This window comes from Caloenas nicobarica, chromosome 2 (assembly GCF_036013445.1).
Source record: "Caloenas nicobarica isolate bCalNic1 chromosome 2, bCalNic1.hap1, whole genome shotgun sequence".
NCBI classification, from domain to species: Eukaryota; Metazoa; Chordata; class Aves; order Columbiformes; family Columbidae; genus Caloenas; species Caloenas nicobarica.
In genome coordinates, this window is record NC_088246.1 from 97,911,544 (window position 1) to 97,932,910 (window position 21,367).

At 41.8% G+C, this 21,367-nt stretch overlaps 2 protein-coding genes across 2 annotated transcripts; one reads left to right on the top strand and one right to left on the bottom strand.

Moving 5' to 3' along the window:
• Positions 1 to 2,553: 2,553 nt before the first annotated feature.
• On the bottom strand, positions 2,554 to 3,626 carry MRPL36 (mitochondrial ribosomal protein L36). Its single transcript, XM_065630025.1, has 2 exons — positions 3,571 to 3,626; positions 2,554 to 3,452 (listed from the first exon to the last, which is right to left on the bottom strand). The coding sequence occupies exon 2, from the start codon at positions 3,440 to 3,442 to the stop codon at positions 3,119 to 3,121; it is 324 nt and encodes a 107-aa protein (XP_065486097.1). The 5' UTR covers positions 3,443 to 3,452; positions 3,571 to 3,626; the 3' UTR covers positions 2,554 to 3,118.
• A 38-nt stretch (positions 3,627 to 3,664) lies between these two features.
• NDUFS6 (NADH:ubiquinone oxidoreductase subunit S6) lies at positions 3,665 to 10,873 on the top strand. Its single transcript, XM_065630024.1, has 4 exons — positions 3,665 to 3,822; positions 4,524 to 4,577; positions 8,908 to 9,030; positions 10,727 to 10,873. The coding sequence occupies exons 1-4, from the start codon at positions 3,685 to 3,687 to the stop codon at positions 10,790 to 10,792; spliced, it is 381 nt and encodes a 126-aa protein (XP_065486096.1). The 5' UTR covers positions 3,665 to 3,684; the 3' UTR covers positions 10,793 to 10,873.
• Positions 10,874 to 21,367: the final 10,494 nt, after the last annotated feature.

The window sequence follows — 21,367 nt, forward strand, 5'->3', positions numbered from 1 at the left end:
AACTGAGACAAAGGGAATATTTTTCAAGATTATACAGCAAGTCGGTGGCAGACTACAATTACAATTCAGAGCCTTCTAGTTTCTAATCACAGAATGTTAGGCATTGGAAGGGACCTCAAAAGATCATCTAGTCCAATCCCCCCACCAGAGCAAGAACACCCAGATGAGGTTCTTTCCAAAATCTGTTAACACAACCAAATATGCTGTTCCAGTGACGGCCGCGAATGCTCTATTCTTTTGAATGCTCCACCCACGCCAGGTATCACAAACTAACCGTTCAGATGACAACACGTGAATAATTTACGGATATATTAAACACCTGAATTCAAATTACTTCCCATGGCTCTAACTGTGAAACATTTTTTACTAATTATAAGATGTTGAAATAGGCTGCTGAGTATAAAAACTTAAGACTTAGGCTAAAGGAGGAGATGAAAACATAGTAACTTGTGTCCCCATCTCTGCTGCACAGTAATCCTATCCTTAAATCTCACTCCCTGTTGCTGAAGTGCAGACCATATTTAACCAGACACCAGCCTGGCATGAGTAAATCTGTCCCCAAGTCCCACACACTACTGCATTCAACAAGTCAGGCTAGGGATCAACTGCTGCTGCTAGCTCTGCTAAGTGGTACTGGCAGGTCTCTCTCTTCACCATCTGATGTTGCTCTTCGCAACTGAGCCCTGGTTTGAACACCCCCCCAGTGACCCATCAGCACAATTTGTCTTGTACCAGAGAGCTGCCCTTTTTTTCTGAGGGCCTGGATGAACTGTCTGGGAGGCAATAAGACCAGCTGCCAATAATCTTCCCTAAAAAAAAACCCTGCAGACCCTCACTTATCTGATGGCCAACTCATTCAATCCACAGCTCAGTCCTTGCACAGTCCTCCAGAAAAGGAGGTGGGACTGGAAATCACTGTATTTTCTGTACATACATACATGGTTTACCTTAAAGATATACCTAATAGCTACACTGACAAGGTATCACAGAGGTTTACAGCATACAGGCCTTTTTTTCTGCTGGAACAAAATACACGGTACACACCTAAAAAGGTACACCACTAACTCTAATCCAAGAATTAGAGCTTTTAAAATTTCCGGTTGCTTAGACTACTTAATTGGCAAAGCATGTTAGAGGTGTAAAACTTTTCCAAAATTATCTGCTTGAATTTTATTTACATGCACAAGGTACAGGTATTTAGAAAGTAGTTCCTATTCCTGAGTGCCTGAATTTCAACCGAACCTTTTGAAGTACAGCAAGTTTTCCCCTACTTCAATGTTCTTTGGCTTTCAGATGGCTTTTATGTTTTCAGTTGTTCTGTCTCTCTATAGTTTGATGAAGCTAGCCATTTCTCTCCCCCTTTATTGCCATGAACTTGTTTGATGCCCCTTAAGATGGATGCGTACATTAACTAACCTGCCCCTCTCTCTCCAAACCCACATTTCTGGTGATGAGATAGATGAGTGAAAAGACAAACTGCCCAGCAGATGGGAACTAGTCAATAACTATTGCCTCTGGGTTGCTTAGCCACAGCTTTCCAGGCTTAGCTTCTCATTGTCCACCAAGCACCTAGTAAAAAAAAAAAGATGTAATTACAGAAGTAACTGCAATTTTAAAGTTGTAGGATTGTAACTGGGCAGAAAAGTTCTTGAAGTCACCATACTAACCAATGTTACAGCAAACTCGAACACAGTGCCCAACCAATTTCACCTCTTCTAAGTTGGGGACACTCTCTCACAGTTCTCTGGTAAACTTGTGGCTGTAACTTGATAGTTGTCCAGAAGTTTAGTTTGGTACCTTGTGTTGAGAACTTGTGGTTCACAGGAAGGTAGAACACTCCTGCCTCAAGCATAACCATATTCAAAGCATGAAGAATGCCTTTGGGGATTGTAGCAATTTTGGCTGTCTAATGGTTATCCACAGATACCAGTTAATTAGTTTGCATTCAACAGTATGCTTGGCTATGTGACCTCTGAAGCATTACTGTTTCCGGTCATTCTCCTCATACCTCTGCTAGAAGTGAGTTGTTTCAAAGGATACAAGAAAAGTTGTACTAAAAAAAAAAAAAAAGTATAATCCTAAAGCCTCATTGATTTATGTGAGTGAGCCTAGAGCTTTGCAGAAACTTAAGGCAAATCGGCTAGAATCTGAAATTACTACTTTATCATCTTTGCTACACAGAATGGTTTGCACACTCCACCCAAAAGGCAGTGATTCCCAAGTATGGCATTTTATTTTGGGTTAAGGTTCAGAAAACTGTAGAATAGTGGGTACAACAGAAACATCAGAAAGGACTTATCTGAAGGAAGAGGAGGCTAAGAACACTTCTGGAGATACTATGAATGGTCAATATATCATTAAATGGCTTTAAACACTAAAACTTCAAAAAAGTGTTGATTACTTTATGCTAATTAAAACACCACCATCTCCCCTCAAAACCCAAGAAGCAAGGGTTATTTGCATTGGCACTACTGAAGCTACATGGGATTGTATCTGTTGCAACTCCGTAGTTAATTTTTACCTCACCTATGAACCAAGACACAAACTAGTACATGATCTTTCAATGTCACATATTTATTTGCCACTTAAAAGCCCGCCTGAAAGTATTGGTTCTGTTATTACAGCTTTCAACATGCAGGGTTTAAAGGAAGATTCATTGTATATTGTAATAATGCACGATCAGCAGAATTTATTTTCGTTTTGCTTTAACTAAACACAAATGGAACCCAGAGTCCGACGATTCAGCTTTCCCCTTACTAACTTAACAGTGAGGTGACTGTAAGGCTTCATGGCTAAGACGACAAGAGGTTCTGAAAGTTACAGCTTCCCATCTCAGTTCTCAGCATCCATGATCTGAAGTTACAGCAAGGGCCGCCAAGGCCGTAACTCGCTCTACGGAAGCGTTAAGATGAAACTTTGTCATCTACACCACCGTGCGACTGGTGTCCCCAGCAGGCAGCTCTCGGAAGGCACGGGGCGGCCAGGGCAGGGAGCGGTGCCGCTGGCAGGGGCGCACACAGCGCGGCTCCAGCCCCGACAGGCCGACTCCGCGTTCCTCCTCCCCGCTGCGGGGCCCCGCCGCGGCGCTCCCAGCCGGGAGAGGCTCCCGGCCGCGGGGCTACAGCTTCCGCTGCTTGTGCCGGGGGTTGGTCTTGCAGACGACGTACAGCCGGCCGCGCCGCCGGACGATGAAGCAGTCCTTGCAGCGCCTCTTCAGCGACGTTTTCGTCTTCAGCCCCGCCACGAGCGGCAGCAGCGGCCCGGCGGGCGGCGGGACGGCCAGCAGGGCACCTGGGGCGGCCGCCCCGCAACACCGCGGCGGGGCCCGGCTCACCGGCGCGGGCAGCGCCGCCGCCCGCCACCACGGGGCCAGGGAACTGAAGGGCGAGCGGCCCAGCGGGCGCAGCGGCCCGGCGGCGGCCCTGGCCAGGAGGGACAGCATGCTCCGCGCCCTGCGGGGACAGCGCACCGGTGAGGACACCCGCCCCGCGCGCCCGCTCCCCTACCCCCGCCCCGGCCGTTAACGGAAAGCGCCGCGCACTGACCGGCACCACCGCAGCCCCCGCTCACCTTCCCCAGCCCGGGCCCAACGGGGGAGCGCGCGGCCCGCGAGGGGCGGGACAAGGGCTGCGCGCGCACGCGCGCGCCCGCCTGCCTCGCCGGGGCTCACGTGGGCGGCTCAAGATGGCGGCGTCCGGCGCGACCTTCCGCCGTCTGCTGCCGCTGAGCCGCCCGCTGCTGTCCCGCCCGCTGGCGGCCGCCGCTCGGCCCTACGGCGTGCGGGCCTCCGACACCGGCGAGCTGGTGACACACACGGGGCAGGTGAGCGCGTCCGCTGGTTATGTGCGGGGGGAGCTAATGCTCTCCCATGGTAGATAGGCAAGAGCTACGGGCTGTTTCAGAGGAAAGAGTGTTAATTAGGAGCAGGGTCGTTGGCCTTTACCAAGCGTTGTGGTCCGAATGCAACATCTGGCACAGCTGCAGAGTCGACAGGCAGGAGGAACCCGTGTGTCAGCGCCTTGGAACTTCGTTTTGTCTGTCATCTAGTGTGAAAGCTGAGCCTGAGGACGAAGGAGGCTCCTGTAGTGTCTTGCAGAGCGTGAGAGAGACACGGCTGGTAGGGAGGGTCCCACTCTGGTTACTGGACTCAAACATAAATAAATATGAAACTTGAATTCCTGGTTTAGTTCACCTTCCAGATGGCAGTGTGGGATCAAGGAACAGCATTGTAAGTATTAAGCCTTATGTTCATCTCTGTGGCCAGAGCTAAGGCTTCTGTTTACTGGCTTTCAACACCTTCCCCCGCCACCTTTTCTTTTCTGCTTTCCAACCTAAAGTTTATTTTCCTGTGTAAGAGAAATAGAAACTACTTTTCCTGTGCCGTACAAACTTGTAAGATGATGGCAATTCTTGAAACTGAGGAAACTATTTGACCTATTTAGTCTTGGCAGTGCTGTAAGCATTTGTCGTCTTTGTTTATGGTCATGGCTTTTTAAATAAATCAAGTTTATTTTATATTTTAGGTATATGACGAAAAGGATTACAGAAGAGTTAGATTTGTTGGACGACAAAAGGAGGTAACTCATTCTGCTTTTACTTACAGGAGAGGGGGTGTTTTGTGAGGTTTTTTTATACCTGATATTGATGTCTTCAACTTGATTGTCATTTTAAAAAAATGTCCAACAAATTAACCAAACCCCAAAACCACAACCAAATACAACCAACCAACCAAAAAAAGCCCTATGAAAACCAAACTGGTTTGGATTTTTTTTTTTCACTGTGGTGAAAGTTCTTTTTTTAAAATGGGTTATATGTGCATCTTTGTACCTCTCTACATTTGGCAAATTTGGAAAATTCAAGACTTGACCTACACCTGTTAAGTGCTTATATTAAGGCTGTGGAAGTTGTAGGCATTTGAGCATCTTAAACTTGGACAACTTTTTGTTTTAAGTGTGTGTTTTAATGAAAATTTTAAGCATGTTTTTATGCCGTTTATGTTCAGAAAAAACACATAATTAAATGTTCTGCTGAATTGTGCATCTATGTGTCTGTTTAAATGTATGTTTTGAAGGTTAACTTGCTTCTGCATAGTTAAAATCTTGATCTTTACCCAAACTCAGTTTTTAATTAGAGCACTTCATTTCCAGAGCCGGGAAGCAAGTGCTGAAACAGTTATGTCATTTAACAAATAAAACTAAAATGTAGAGTATTCTGAAATAACAAAGCCTCAAAGGCAAAGTCTAGTAACACCAGCCTCAGCCAAATGTCCTACTGTGATGCTATCTTGTAGGCCTGTTCCTGCTGCCTATCAATGGAGTGGGTACATGAAATTTTAAGTCCTTTAGGAGCAAGTTCTCTCTAATGATCAAGTGGCACAGCTCCATGAGGGATCTGCTGGGCTTTGGGAGAGAAACAGCTTTGGGAGAGTTTCAGCTAAATTGTATTCCTCAATGCCTGAACATCTGATTACTGCCTTAATGTTAATGCTGTAAACATGTATCTATAGTGGAGGCATTAGATAAAAGGCATGGTACATTTTAAATGTAGTTGTGTGTAATTATTGCCTTCCTAAATTAACCTGAACTAATTATGATGATGCCTGAGTTTTTCTTACTGAGTTTACCTCATTGTGTCACGGATACAATTCAACTCATGCTGTGTGGCAAAAATGGGGATTCTACATGGGAAATAGTTAAATGAAAATGCCACTTAAAATGCTGAAGTAGTTTACTTCTGGGAGGATAGTGGCAAAGGAGGTCTCTCCCAAATGCAATGCCTGTTTTTGTCTGCTTCTGTAACTTTGTAGGAAAAGCTCCTTAAGCCTAATTCTCCATAGAACACTAGTCCCTCTGATGTGCCTTTGCCCTCAGCTGATTTCAGACTCTGTGGTGAGGAACACCCGATGTTTTCAGTTCAGCCCAGTTCTACCTTCTCCAGCAAAAGAATCATAGCATCATAGAATCATTTTAGTTGGAAGAGACCCTTAAGATCATTGAGCCAAACCATACTGTAACCCTAGCACTAAACCATGGCCCTAAGAGCCTCATCTATGTGTCTTTTCAACACCTCCAGGGATGGTGACTCCACCACTTCCCTGGGCAGCCTGTTCCAATGCCTGACAACCCTTCCTGTGGAGAAATGTTTCCCAAAATCCAATCTCAACCTTCCGTGGTGCAATTTGAGGCCGTTTCCTCTCATCCTATCACTTGCTACTTGGGAGAAGAGACCAACACCCTCCATGCTACAACCTCCTTTCAGGCAGTTGCAGACAGCGATCAGGTCTCCCCTCAGCCTCCTTTTCTCCAGGCCAAACAGCCCCAGTTCCCTCAGCCGCTCCTCAAAAGACAAGCTTTAAGTCTGCTGAGCGAGGTTTAATGCTAGGTTTTAATTGCGAAATTGGAACAAAGTTTACATGTCAAACACTAAAATGGTCCTGATCTGTGCTTATTAATGAGATCTCTCTGTGGGGGATTTACCATTATCCCCCAGCGTGTTTCCGCTGCTGGTATTAGAGTTTCACAGCCATGTCAGCCGTCTGAATTCTTGTCTTGTTTCTGAAGCTAAAGCTCGCCTGTGAATTTGGTGACTCTTACTTTCTCAGCTGCTGCTTCTCTTCACCTTCAGTACACTCCAGGTGGTGGAGTCTGGCTCGTGACTGACCCCATCCAGCCTCGGCAGCTTTCTTGTCTGGGGACGCAGGTGCCCTCGGTGAGGACGTCTGTCTGGGCCCACGTCTGGGTGCTGCACATGGCCTCTCCAGACAGTGGCACAGCCCAGAGTACGTGGCTATTGTCCCCTCGGTTCTGCCAGCCTAATTGTCAGTGAAATCCATGTATTTTGGCTAAAATCATTGTTTCTGCACTGGATGTGCAGAACTGGGGGATTAATGCTCTCTGGCAAGGGCCTAAAGCAGGTAGCTGTAAGAAAACTGAGCATGGGAGCTGTTAAACTGCATCTGCCCAGCTCGCATAATCCTGCCCTTGCACAACCCCTGAGGTACCACAGGACCTATTTTGATGTCGCTGTTCCCACTTTGGCTCTACCTGTTCTGTTGGGCTGGTGCAGCAGCTGAAGCTGTGAGGAGAACTGACCTCACAGCTGGTCTGGTTTAATTAAAACACCCTCCTTCCCTCTGGATGTTTGAAATGGGTCAATTCCAAGTTTGGTTTTATCTCTCAGACCATGTACTGGCACAGGCGAGGAGGTGGAAAGAAGCAGCAATGGGATTGTCAAACTGGCACTGTGGTCATGAAAAGAATTGCTCATTGAATTATGCATTGGGCAAGGAGTTTTTGGATATGCTGAAGGAAACAGCCACTTCCTGCTGACTACTGCTGTGCTTTAATTGAAAGGACATTATGAAACTGAAGCACTTTTTTTTTCCTTGCAGTTTTTCTCAGTCTTTTTTTTTTTTTTTCTGGTATGTTTTCCCTGTGAATTCCTACATTCTTGTTTAATAGGCTGAACCACAGACAAGTCACAGATGTACAGTGAGTGAGAGGTTCTTGCTTTCCCCCCTCTCCCCACAAATACCTCGGTGGTTAAGAAGTGTTTGGAAGAGTGGAGCTCTACTTCTGATCTTGAAGCAGAGGTACATCATGGTGCTATCCCTCCTTTAGCATGAAATGAAGGGCACACAATTTTGAGTGTTATTAAAAGCAGCAGTAAAAATCCTTGCAGGTTGGCAAAGGTAATGTATGACTTGCAGACACAGACCCCAGGCAGTGTGGTTCTTGATGCCAATTTGCTTCAATACCGAAATTTCATTTTTCATTAACTTTATTTAGCTATCATCTTCTTTACATAAGGAAAATCTGTTTGTTGGCAAAACTGGCTTTTCCACCACTGTACCAAAAATGCAGCTTTTGGGCAGACTTAATTGGAGACTTGGTGAAAGATCCTAAGTTGTCGTGTACTAGAACTATCTTTTCCCTAAGAATCTCGTCTTCATTCAAATACCAGCACATTTATGAACCTTATACACAGAGCAATAGGTAGTGCCTTCTTTGGGCGTGCGTATTATTTTTTATTCTTGTGTGTATGACATTGCCTTTGAAAAAGCTGGCCCCTCCTGGAGCGTGTTCCCCTGAGGGCTGGGGCTGGTTGTCTGCTCGGTGCTGGCACAGGCTGGGTCAGAAGAAGCTGGTGCAGGTGAGGGAGGAAAGCACCGTGGCTGGGCGCTGCGGGCCCTGCTGAGGCACACGCTGCGTTGCAGGCCCGTCCAGAGGTGAATGCCTTTGCCAGGCCACATAGACGCGCTCGAAGAAAAAGATCAAGTTGTCAGTGACGTGCATATTCAGGAAGTGTGTATAAGATAGATTTACGGAGTGGCATAGTGAACTTTACAGGTTTTTCCTTTTTCTAATGCTGAACAATTTGCCTTTCTGACTGCTGTTATGCAGCATGTTTGTGTTTTCCCAAGATTCCTGTGCAGTGATAGAATAAGGTGCATGGTGAGAGGCTCTGAATTACCAGCAGTTGTTTTATCTCACTCCTGACCTTCCTTGTCCCAGTATTATTTCTGAGTTTATCAGCAGTGAGTCTTTAGCAGTTTTATCATGTAGTTGCTAAAGCACAATACAGAGGCAGTGTCAGTTAAATATCTTCTGTTCTTGGCCGCTTGTTCCTGCTCACCTCTTGGCTGAATCTGCTGAGGTCATGTTGTAAACCCAGGCACCGATGTGGCCTGTGTATTGGAGGAAGTGGGTTACTTTTGCAGAGTTTACCCTGCTTAGTACACTGATCTGGCTTATAGCACAGCCTAAGAGTTGGTGGAGGAGGTGGGAGGAAACCTGTGCAGGAACTTCTGAAGGTGACTGTAGTGGAACTGCTTGGAGAGGGGGTAAATGGCAATTGCTTTCTGTCTGAGTGGGGAAGGTATCTGAAAGCCTCCTTTTTCTCTTACAGGTGAACAAGAATTTTGCAATTGATTTGATAGCAGAGCAGCCTGTGAGTGAAGTTGAAAGCAGAGTGATATCATGCGATGGTGGTGGTGGAGCTTTGGGACATCCTAAAGTATACATAAACTTGGTAATATCTTTGTTCTTAGTACAGCATGTTTTGCCTGTAAATTCTTGTAAGCTTATCTACTTTTTGGTATATTAGTTTAACAAAGTAAAAGGAATAACCACCTGAGATGCCCATTGTATTTGATGCCTAATATAAAATAAAAATTTCTACTTGGAAGAGTTAGAGGGTTTCCATTTGAAGTTACAGACATTCCTTTTTGAAATTTTGATTTGTTTGCTAGGATTTTTTTTTAAAGAAGTTAACTGAAGTAATATGAACAAGTAGTTCCTTGAGAACAAAAAATAACATGCTTGCTGTGTTTTCAGACACATACTGTAATTATTTAAATACCATCATGTAGATTGAGGATACATTTGCAGTATTCTTAGGAATACCCAGTTTCTTTTGAATCTTTCAAGTTTAAGGAAAAAAAAGAGTAAAACGAGCAAACAAACCCCTCTTCCAGTCTTTGGCATCTTGGTAGTTCTGAAGATTGAATGTTTCAGTCATGGGCAGAGAATCAGTGAAGAATACATGTTTTATTGTCCTCCTATTAACAGTAGTGGTAGTTCCAGTGTATTCTTAGAGAGTAAAAATATTGAGGCTACCGTCATATGACCTTGGTGGAATCCACGATGACCTGTTGGCTTAGGTACCGTTCTCAGGCAGACTCTGACTGCTGATATATTAAAATCTTTGTTTGCTCACCTAAATGTTGACATTTACTTAATACCCAAAAGAATGGTGGAATAGACTTGGTGTCCTTTAGTGTTGATGTTGTTGTGACTCCTAACTATAATGACAGGCATTTGTATTTTGAACGAAGTAGGCACTTTATAGTGATTCATTTTACATTATTCAAAGACAAATGCTCAGAGGTTAATTCATAATACTTAGGACTCTTGTGTTCTTCAGTCTTAAGTTGACTTCTGTAGCACAGTGCTGATCAGTTGCGTTTATGTTGATTTGTTTGACCTGCATCACGCTCTTCTTGAAGGATGCTTTAGTTTATGTGAATTTTGAGATCTTTTTGTGTTAACAATCAAATTGCAAGACATCTGTGGTTCAGGTCTTGAAAGCTACTGTGTACAAACAGAGAACAGTATTGGACCAGCTTGTTTCCCTTAGCCCTGACAATTGAAATCCAGGCTTTCGGGTGTGGAGGGTAGTCTGGATTTTTTACTTCTAATCCTGTATTAAGGAAGGGGAACCATGACTTTACTTTGTTTCATGACTGCAAATAATTATGTTGCTAAATAGCAGAAGATTCCTGAGTGTTTACCTGTCTTGTCTTTTGTCGTGTTAAGAAGAACTACCACAACAGCTTGCAATCAGTCACACTTCTAAATTAAAAAAAATGTACGTATCTTTTGGAGAGAAGAATAAAATTTTACAGAGTAGCAACTGCTACTTTTCTCCAAAATGTTTTCTTTTAGAATTTCTCCCAGAATCCTACTGAAATTTCCTCCTACCTGCAACTAACTGTTGACAGCTGATATGACTGGCTGAAATTCCTGTCTAGATATAATTTAGAAATGCCCAATCCTATTCTGTATTAAAATAATTATGAAATCATCTTACTTCCAGTGTTTCAAATAAAATTAAACTCCGTACTTCATCTATACTGACCCATTTTAATGTGGCACATGTAAATAAGAGAAAATTTGTAGTTTCTGAAGTTTATAAAGTGAAACCAGCAGCTTTTGTATTTTTGCAGGACAAAGAAACAAAGACCGGAACATGTGGCTACTGTGGACTTCAGTTTAAACAGAAACATCACTGAAAGATCGTCCCTGCATGCTTGCAGATTTCTGTTCAGATGTCAACATTTAACTATAAATAAACAATATATTTAGAAACCCAAGATTAGTGTTTGTGTTTATCTTAACTATGGAAAGTCCGGTCTGTACCTTTTTAAAACCTAGTTTGTCAAGTATTTGAAAGCTGAATGGTATTACAATGTCTGCTTTGTACTTAATTTGGTTTTTATGGGACAAATGTCCTGCCTTGTTTGGCAGACTTCTCGCAGGCTTGGATGGGTCCCTTGGCTGCAGCATAGGTTTGGTTTGTACTGGGTGGATTTGTATTCTTTTCAACACTGAATTGGATGTAAATGTTTACTGGGGGATTAATTATCCGAAGTGTTTGTCTTTTGTCATTGTTTGACACATTTAATTTATTCATGGCCCAGTGTCTATAGCTAGTTTCACAAATGGAAACACAAAGATATTATGATATTCAGCATTACAACGCTTACTCCTGGAAGAAAGATTGTTACCCCTGAATTAACTACACTTGCTACTTGTTTTAAAGAAACAGCCAGTGTCTTAGCATGATAATCAGTGTGAGCTGGAGAACTACCTAAGCTGGCAGACGCGAAAGATGAGGACATAAGCATTTGTCCTCTAATTGACAGGATCGAAGTGTAAATATCTGATTCTGCTTAGGATTCACACCCTTGAAACCTCCTTAGAAACTGGGTCTTGTCAGACCCAAAGTAGAGATTGCTTCTTTACCAGTAGCAGCTTCTGCTCCTTTAATAGAGATAAGCTGCCAATGAGAGCATCACCTATGTGTAACACTATGTAGGCCATGTGAGGCTGGTTGTAGGACATCATCTTGTCCTTGTAGGCCTTTCAGTACTTAAAAGGGGCCTAAAAGAAAGATGGGGACAGACTTTTTAGCAGGCCCTGTTGCTATAAGAGGAGGGGTAATGGTTTTAAACTAAAGGAAGGGAGATTCAGGTTAGACATGAGGAAGACATTTTTTACGCTGAGGGTGGTAAAGAACCACAGCTTGCCCAGAAAGGTGGCAGATGCCCCATCACTGGAAACATTCCAGGCCAGGCTGGACGAGGCTCTGAGCAACCCGATCTGGTTGAAGATGTCCCTGCTCATTGCAGGGGGTGACTAGATGACCTTTGAAGGTCCCTTCCAACCCAGACTATTCTATGATCTACCTTCTAGCTTAATTTCATTTACGTGGCATTCTGTCATAGAAGCTTTGATCTTTGCTCCAGAGAGAATTTCAATCTGATGTCAGTGGCATGTTTTTTTAAATGCTGATGATGGAACATGGTCCCAGGTAGTAATTGCTCCCTGGCCAAATTTAACGAGATGTGATTCTAAACCTGCTGTTTATATTGTTTTAGTTAAATTGATGTCGTGGTATCAAGTTGAACCAAATTACTTGTGCCTACAGCTGCTTAACTGGCTTGTGTCAGTTTATAGATTAAGTTGAGCCAACACAATCAGGCTTAAGGCAAGATCTGAACTATTCTGTCTGTAGAAGTTGTGTGTTTAGAGGCTATCACTGCAATTACTCGCGTGCCTCCTTTTTTCGTTCATTCCACCTATGAGAGCTTAACCTCTGTTTCTGTATCTTCCCCTTCTGCTTTCCCTCTCCTTTCCATTGCTGCTGGTTTCAGTGATCATCTGATTGGCCCTCAATTCATTCTGTGTAATGACCTAGATTTGGGAAGTAATATTAGATATGCACTGAATATTCATTGTAAATTCAGTGTAGGTTACTGAGCACTGACTTTTCTATAAGCCCAGGATCTGACTGAAGCTAGATGGCTGTTACTATTGTGGTTTTGTAGTGTTAGTGCAGTGGCCAAGTTCAAGAAGCCTTAATATATGTTGTGTTTTGAGTAGCACTTGAGCATGTACAAAGATGGCAGAGGATCCTTCCATAAGCCCCAGTAACTTGCATTCAGCCTTATACAAAGGATTTGTCAACTAAGCATGAATATGACATTATAAATGGTCTTCTGGTAAGTCCATCTCGTGGTCTAAATATTAAATAATTACTTAAATTTACAGTGTCTGTCTTTAAGCATAAATCTGGTTGCTCTCTAGTCTGGCTCTATGCCAGTTTGTACAGTGTCTTGGCTGGCATAGTTCTCTTACGGTGCAATCATCTCTGCAAAGAGACCTGAAAAAAGTAATCATATGTGGTCCTCTTCCTTGGGCCTTTGATTTTCTTATGAATAATATATCTGCTTGGATCACTGTTCCTCATAATAAATTAACAATGTTTAAATTGCCATGGCATCTGCTGAGGAACCAGACAAATCCCATCCCAATGGTCTCAACTATGGAATGCTGTTCTTGGATGTTCTCCCTAAAGTACTTGTGATATGTGAAGCTGTTGACACCAGTGAAACCAAGAAGGTTTCTACTTCACTCTGGTGATCTTCATAGGAAAACTTCAAACTTTGCTCCTTATTGTTTCCTGTGTGCAAAGTTTGTGTATCTGTTTGGGAATAGCTGTTTATCTGAAGCCTTGCACTTTGAGCCACACCATCCACATACCTGTGGAAAGGCCAACCTCCATGTGCAGGAAAAAGAAATGAGAGAAAGCAGAAAATCTTATCTGGTGGTCACAAGCAGATAACGTGTGAAATGGATCTATGAGGATAGACTAAAACACATCACTATCAAAGTGAGGATAGGCTAAAACACAGAAGTGTCAAATCAGCATTACATTTCTCAGGCAACAAATTCAAACTAGAAAGCAATATGGAATAAAACTTTCAGACTTAAATTCTATCAGTCACTGTTTTGTTTTTCACAGATAATTCATCCCAGACTGGAACTGTAGTCTCCTATTCCAGTTGCTAGAGTACAAACCGTAGCTTATACTCAGTCGCTATGGAAATAAGAAGAATTCTGCATTTATGTGTAGCTCATCCTGACAACTGTATCTTGCCTTTACCTAGTAAAACCAGACAGCCTCTTTTCTCTGCTGCCACAGATACTACATTTTCCTTGGCAAAAATCACTACGTATTTAAACCTGCAAAACAAATAAGGACCATCCATCCTTTTCCTGTATTACTCGGTAGGTCTCTGACCTCTAATCTAAAAGTAACTAAAATGAATTTACAAGGCAAGTCCTGTTTGTTCACAAGAGTACAAAGCACTGCTGTAACTACAGCATAGTATGCAAGTGCACCTTTTTTAAAGCTTCTTTCAGTCTTATGGCATCTGATCATGCTCTGGAAGGCGCTTTTGTAAAAGGCTTCTCCAAATCAGCAAATAGTATCTCTATACTTCTTAACTCTCTGACCTGCCAGTAATACTTGCACTTCTTTGTATTTAATGTTGTTGCAAGTATCAGGTAAAATGTAGCGTACTGTAATAGCAATAGAAACGTTCGGTTCTGTAATATTCATGTTGTTGGCATTTTTTGGTGTGCTCCCTGCTATCAGTCTGTGTTGGTTTGAAAGGCAATTAAATCTTTCTGTGGTGGTCTCAGAGTATGTAGCCTAAATTTAAAGCCAGGGATTTTTGAGGAGCACATCTGGCAATTCAGTCTTGCCAATGGAACAGACTGATCAGGGAAAAATGACCCTGCATTCGCCTTGGCATAAAGTTTATGGTGCAAATTATCATGTGTGTCCCTCTCCAGAGGTCCGTCAGGACTTGTGTTAAGTAGAGAAGAATAGCAATTTCAGTTTTCATAATCAGAGGCAATATTGTAGAGCAAGAAAAGTAGAATTAAAAACATGATGCGTGTCATTGCTGTAAATGTCATTCTGATTTGGATGTTCATCCTTTCCCAAGCCTTTATTTTTGTCAAGCATTGACCAGTGTTAGCAGTGTGTGCAAGGAGATATGCCTTGAAGACCTTTCATGCCCAGCCAGTGGCAGCTGTCACTGCAGGCTTGCAAGATCCCAAACTATTTTCTACTGTGCAGTGGGGAGCTGCAAATGGAACACAATTATAAATTTTTCCATGTGCACAGCCGCTCATGGAGCTCAGATGTGTGAGATATGGTGAATTTAACTGGCAGTTACAGGAACTTATTTTTCTGCACCTGAAAGTTATGCAGTCATTATTGATTATTCCAGGTCTTCATTACCATCCATCACCATCCAAAATCTTCAGTACTTAGGTGTCAAAAGTTGAGTTGACAAAGCAAAAATTGCCACGTGGAAGAAGAGATTATGGAAGTGCAACAGAGGACCCAGGAATGTAATCTGTGCAATATGGAAGTGATGTGATGGAGCACTGGCAACATTGTCTTAAAGCTCCTCTTATTTTTTTTAAAGGGGCTGTTGGTTTCCTTCAGCATGAGAATATGCATAACTGTGTATATCCATACATCTTTTGCTGATATAATATCCTGCTTTAGGATGTCCTCTCCATCAGCCTGCTGTGCACACAGTTTTATCGATATACTGGCAACTGAGTGCCGGGACCAATGCTATTGACAGCATTTTCTAGTGGAGATGTCATTTCAGTGACTGCTAGAATTCAAGCAAAAAGTTCTTATCCCTAAGCAAAGTAAGCAGTGTGAATCCAGGCATGAAATGAAAGTATATTTAAACATAACAAAATTTATAAAACTAGCTGCAGCTTTGTGGGTATTTTCACACTTTTTAATTTTTTTTAACATTGAGCCTTGGGTGTAGTTTCTTCTTTACATTTATTTTTTACTTTCTTCCTGCTTTCATCCTTGTCCTCTTCCATGTTTCTGTTGCTCCCCCCAAGTCCCTTTATTAAGGATTAGGTCTTTGACAAAGCAATAGTTATCTTGTAATAAAGCTGTATCTTTGAAACAACCTGTAATGCTTATCTCCTACTTCATTAAGAGAGTCCTTAACTCAGAATCTTGTCCTTTTTTAAACTCTGTCACTTGGTCTAAAGACTAAATTATCGTGGTCTGAGTAGGCAGTCATTTGGCTAGATTTTCTCTTAGTGTTGCGTGGATCAACAAATCTAGACTGCTTTCACTACAGTCATTAATGATTAAAATGAGACCTCTTTATTTTGGACTAATTACAAACATAGGAGAAAAATCTAAGAGAAATTTGGGACTTTATATTATAGCAACTTGGTAAAATATTGCATAAACTCTACTAGTCCTCACTTATGATTTGTCTTAACGGCAAGTCATTTCCATTTCTGTTAACATCTAAATATTGTCTAAATATTGAAGTCCATGACTTTCATTGGCATGAATAACTTTCTGAGACTGAAATTTGTTTTCTCTGTTGCAGATATAAAGAAGAGGGGAAAATTAGCATAGAAGCCTGGTATATTTACTTGGGACAGAATGTTTTGGTTTGTGGTAGGTTTTTTTGTTTTGTGTTGGTGTGGGTGTTTGTTTTTCTCCTCACAAAAGATGTAGTTAGGAACACACACACACATACAGAAAAAGATGATGATTTTTCTGGCCATGTATGTTCTTCTGCTAAACTTTGATTTGATGTAGGAAAGTCAGTTTCCAGAAAATTTCAAGTAAGGTGGATCTTTGTTTCCAGGGAGGAATTGTTGATTAAGGGAAGGAGAAAAGTCTACAAGATGCATCTTCTCCCTCCTCTCTAAATAGTCTGCAATTGCTAGCAGACCTATGATTTAGTACCTAATTAGACTTGGGGAAGTACTTTAATCTTTGGACTGTGCAGTGCTCTTCTGAAGCTTTGCCCCTTTACAAAATGTAAAATGCAGTTCTTGGGCATCAGCTGCTGAAAGGAAATCTGAAATGTGTTTTAGATAGTAAAAAATGGATTTGTAAACAAATTGGAGTAACAGCGACAGTAGCAGAAAACCTCAAATGGTGATATGAAATATTATTAGCCCTAAGCATCTGTTCATTATCTGTAGTGAAAAAGGTAATGTTTTATTAGAGAATTCTGGTGTGACTGGTGTGTACTGCAGGTTTCATATTAACAGTTGTAAATTTTAACCTAATCTATTAAATTATGTCCTGAACTATGACTTGGAACAGTAAAGACAGGGGCTTTTAGTGCCTTTTGGTAAACAACTGTGAGGTGTTATTTCACTGAGTTGTTTTTTTGAGTGCTTCACGTGGGTACTGGGACCGTATGAAAATAACTCATTTGGCAGCATATAACTATGGAAAGCATATCAGGCAGGTACTGTGGATAGACATATTGGTTAAAATAAAGTTGCTTTCCATTTTAGATTTTAAGATAAAATAATGCCATCATCCCTTTTGTGTAATGAAGGCATGGTAGAAGTACAGCAGTGTGACTGAAGAATGGGATCTGCCTGACCTAATTGTAACCTGGACTGCCTGGGTGTAAGGGAGGTTGGACACTGAAAATTAAAGATTATCAGACAGGAAGAAGGTTTTCTTCCATAAACATATCCATGTGGCAAGGATTCCACTTTTGTCCCCAACAGCCCAGGTCCCTCTCCGAGACTGATACGAGATGAGACATTTTAAAGGCTGAAGTTGGCAGAGGGATTTCCATGTGCAAGAAGGCAGTTGCCTTCTTGATCAGCTCCAGAGCTGTAAATCCCATCAGCTGTGGCCTTCTCAGCATTCTCAGGAGCGGTACATCTAGAGTGAGAACTGGCCCTGCTCCAAGTTCAGTCTGTGCCAACTCTGAAAAACAAGCTGTGACATGCAGAGGGGGCTCATGTCTGAATGTGCTGTCTACTTGTCACTCATAACCATGAAGATCAGGAACAAGGCTATTGCCTGTCTACACTTGGGAAAAGATTCTTACCTAATATCGTTGACTTATTAATTGATTTATAAACTTTCTCGAGTTTATTTTGATTCTTGTTCATTCTGCACTGGTATGTTTCTGGAGGTTTAAAATACTTGGACTCTGTGCCTATGAATTGGATGTGTTGAAATCTGATATTTTCTGATCTGCTAACCAAGTTTCCTAGATTCGTGGATCAGAGTTCAAGTTATCTCTGTTCATACTTGAAGAGAACAGGTTGCTTGGGGTTCTGGGAAGGAACGATGAGGTATTTGAGCTGGCTGTTTTTATTCTCAGCAGCCACTGGCAGAAGGATTACTGACATTACCTGCACGTATATATCTTGCAACATCATCCACACGTGCTTGGGTCTTGGCTTATGCTCTTTGACCATCCTGTAACCAAAGCAAAGGAGATGCGTAGGGTCAGGAGAAAGAACTGAACTAATGTACAGCTGGATCTTGCAACGATTTGTGGTCAGGGCTTTGGAGTTTGGGAAGCCAAGTCCTGTGGCTGAGAAGCAGCCCTGCAGGCCTGGTTCCTGAATCACAGCAACAGCTACTGGTAGCATAGCCAGAAATGACTGTGATTTGCATATCATAAAGCCATGCCAGTAAATCACTGTTCAACTTATTCATAGAAGGCCAGGAGAAGGAGCTGGAAAGTGAAATGGGAAACCTTCCTAATCAGTTTATTTGAGATATTAAAGAGAAAGGCTCTGAAGAAGGAGCTTTTTAGACTACTGGGCAACATCTCCCAACCCCCCCCCACAACTGCAATGTGGTGTAGATAAATGTAAAGTGGTGCAGGTGAGTTTCGCTTCACATACAACATTATGAATCTGAGCTATTATCTAGTAACATCTGAACTGAATCAGACAGGAGCGAGACTCTAGGGTTATTATATTTCCGTTTTTTTAAAACAAGTCAGCTCAGAGCTTAGTAGTGGTCACAAAATTAAGTCTATTGTGAAAGGAATAGAGTGTGAAACAGAAAACGGTTGTGCTGCTGCCTCAACTAATTGTTTACCCACACTGTATTTTCTGCACAGTTCTGGTCCTCCTATTTAAAACAAACAAACAACAAGAAGAACAAAAAAACCCCCCACAAACAACAAACAAACAAAAAAACCAAACAAAAACCCAAACCAAACAACCAAAACAAACCAAACCCTAAACCTAGTAGGCGTATTAGAGTGGGAAAAAGCTTAGAGAAAGGCAAACAAGATAAAGTTATGGTGGTTTCTGTAGAAGGGAGGACAGGTCAGGTATTCTGTGACTCTTTTAGTCTGTTTAGGGTTATGACAGAGGTCTACAAAATTCTGAATGGTAGGGGAAAGGTGGGTTCACTGTTTTAAAGGTGAAATAACAGATATTTCTAAAAGCCAGAAAACGATGATGGGCTGATTCTTTTGGGAGTATTTAGTCAGGTTAAAAAGAAAAGTTAAAACAAACAAAGTATCTCTGGAGATATTCAAAACCCGCCTGGACGCCTTCCTGTGTAACCTCATCTGGGTGTTCCTGCTCTGGCAGGGGGATTGGACTAGATGATCTTTTGAGGTCCCTTCCAATCCCCAACATTCTGTGATTCTGTGAAAGTTGGCTGTGCTATATGGAAATTATACTTGTTGCCTCAAAGCCAGGACTAAAGGAGGCCACATGGATTAAAAACTTATCCCCATGTTCAGAGGACAGTTAGCAGAGCTATAAAATTAAGTAATACTTACATTTTAAAAGTCTGAAGGAAAGTTAAGAAAATAAAAGGGACACAAGACCCATAGTGAGCATAACTAAGGCAGATAACAAGCACTGAATTACTTTAGAATTAGAAAAAGTCTTAACAAATATATTGGTCTAATGTGAGAGGGATGAGGTAAAATTGTTAAGTGATGTAAAAATATAGGAAAATTAAAAGATGTATCTGTTATATAATTGTATAATAGGAAGTCAATGAAATAATTTCCAGTAATAGGCACTTAAGGGGTTGCTCTTTAGTAGCTGCTAAATTTAGACATTTTTAAATTGGCGTGCCCAGATAATTAGTTTCAACAGGGCTGTCCAATGAGCTTCCTGGATCATTAGTGTTGATTTTTTTATAAGCTTTGAAGTACTGGAGAAAGAGGACAAAAATGGCTAATATGCCAACATTCAAAGAGGGTAAAAGGCATGACCTGGATAATTACATGTCTGTCAGCTTGACATCACTTCTGGGCAAAATAATAAGGGACCTAATTAATAATGAATTAAAGAAGTGTTGCATAATTAGTGCCAATCAACATGAGTTATAGGAAAAACAGAGCATGTCAAGCTAGCTTGATGTATTTTTGATGAAATTAGAAGTAGTGGTTGATAAAGCTAAAAGTGTTAATGTAATATCCTCTGATTTCTGTGAAGATTAGACTTAGTCCATAGTTTGATTCAGAAATGAAAGTCTTGGGTAATCAACCAGCAACACTTCACATGTTTTACATGCATTAAAGGGTAGCTAATTCTTAGGTGTGAAAATGTCAATGTAAAATGAGACTCATCACTGAAAGGATGTGTTCCTCCTGGACTCTTGATGGCATCCTTTCTCAACCCTATGGCACTTCGCTTCTTGCCAGCGTCCTAAAAAACCTTGTAATAGCTGCTGATGGTTTGTGGAGGGTTGGAAGGTTGAAGCATTGTTAAGTAACGAAGAGGATTCAGCAGTGAAACTGTTCACTGCCATTTATTTACCCAGCCGAATCTGGCACAAAGCTGAGTGTGTTTCAGTGGAATGAACTGTATAGGAAAAATAAAGTGCTGTCCATACTTATTGAGAAAACGTATTTCTGTGAAGTGATAACTGTAACAGCCTGAGTTGTGATTTATCATGTGTGAATACCAGCCTTAATAACTTCAGGTAACATGAAACATTGACTATTACATTTGATCAGGGGAGTTTGTTGATCCTCAGATCTCTGTGAGTTTCCAGTTCTATTATGTGTCTTAAATAACTTTCATAAACTTTGGAGGAATAAATAGAAATGTATCGAATAGGCATATCTTTTTGAATTTGGCATGAGTGCATTTGTTACTTGAATACTGTGACCAGTTTGAGGCCTACAGTTCATTAATTAGTATGGATAAATTAAAAAGTTCAGAGAAAGCCATGGCAGTAATTGCAAGAATAGAAAATGTGTTGTGTAGTGAAAGATCTAATAAGCTTAATCTTTGCACTTCCTCATAAATGAGGTTAAGGTATGTCTTGATTAGGGTCTACCAGTACAAATGCAAGGAAGAAAACCTTGATAATGGGCTCTTTAGTCTGACTAAAAAAGGTAAGACCTAGTGGCTGGGAGCTATAGACAAGCAGATTCAGGCCAGGGGAAAGGAGGCTTCACAGCGGGTGTGATTTACCAAGGATTGCAGTAGATTCTGCAGCATTGCCAACTCGATTTTTAAGGTTGGTATTTTCTAAAATGTGCGTTAACTGAAACAAGGCTGGAATCTGGAAACCGTTATGGACTGTGTTATGAAGGTAATTAGATCATTGCAGTGGTCCATTCTCAATCTGTAGAAATTAAATATGTATTAGGCCAGAGACACTTGTTCCACTGAACAGTGGTGCTGTAAAAAATGTCTTCTGGACCTTGTTCTGAATAATCACAGAATCACACAGAATGTTAGGGATTGGAAGGGACCTCGAAAGATCATCTAGTCCAATCCCCCTGCCAGAGCAGGAACCCCTAGGTGAGGTTACACAGGAAGGCGTCCAGGCGGGTTTTGAATGTCTCCAGAGAAGGAGACTCCACAACCCCCCTGGGCAGCCTGTTCCAGTGTTCTGTCACCCTCACTGAGAAGAAGTTTCTTCTCACATTTAAGTGGAACCTCTTGTGTTCCAGCTTGAACCCATTACCCCTTGTCTT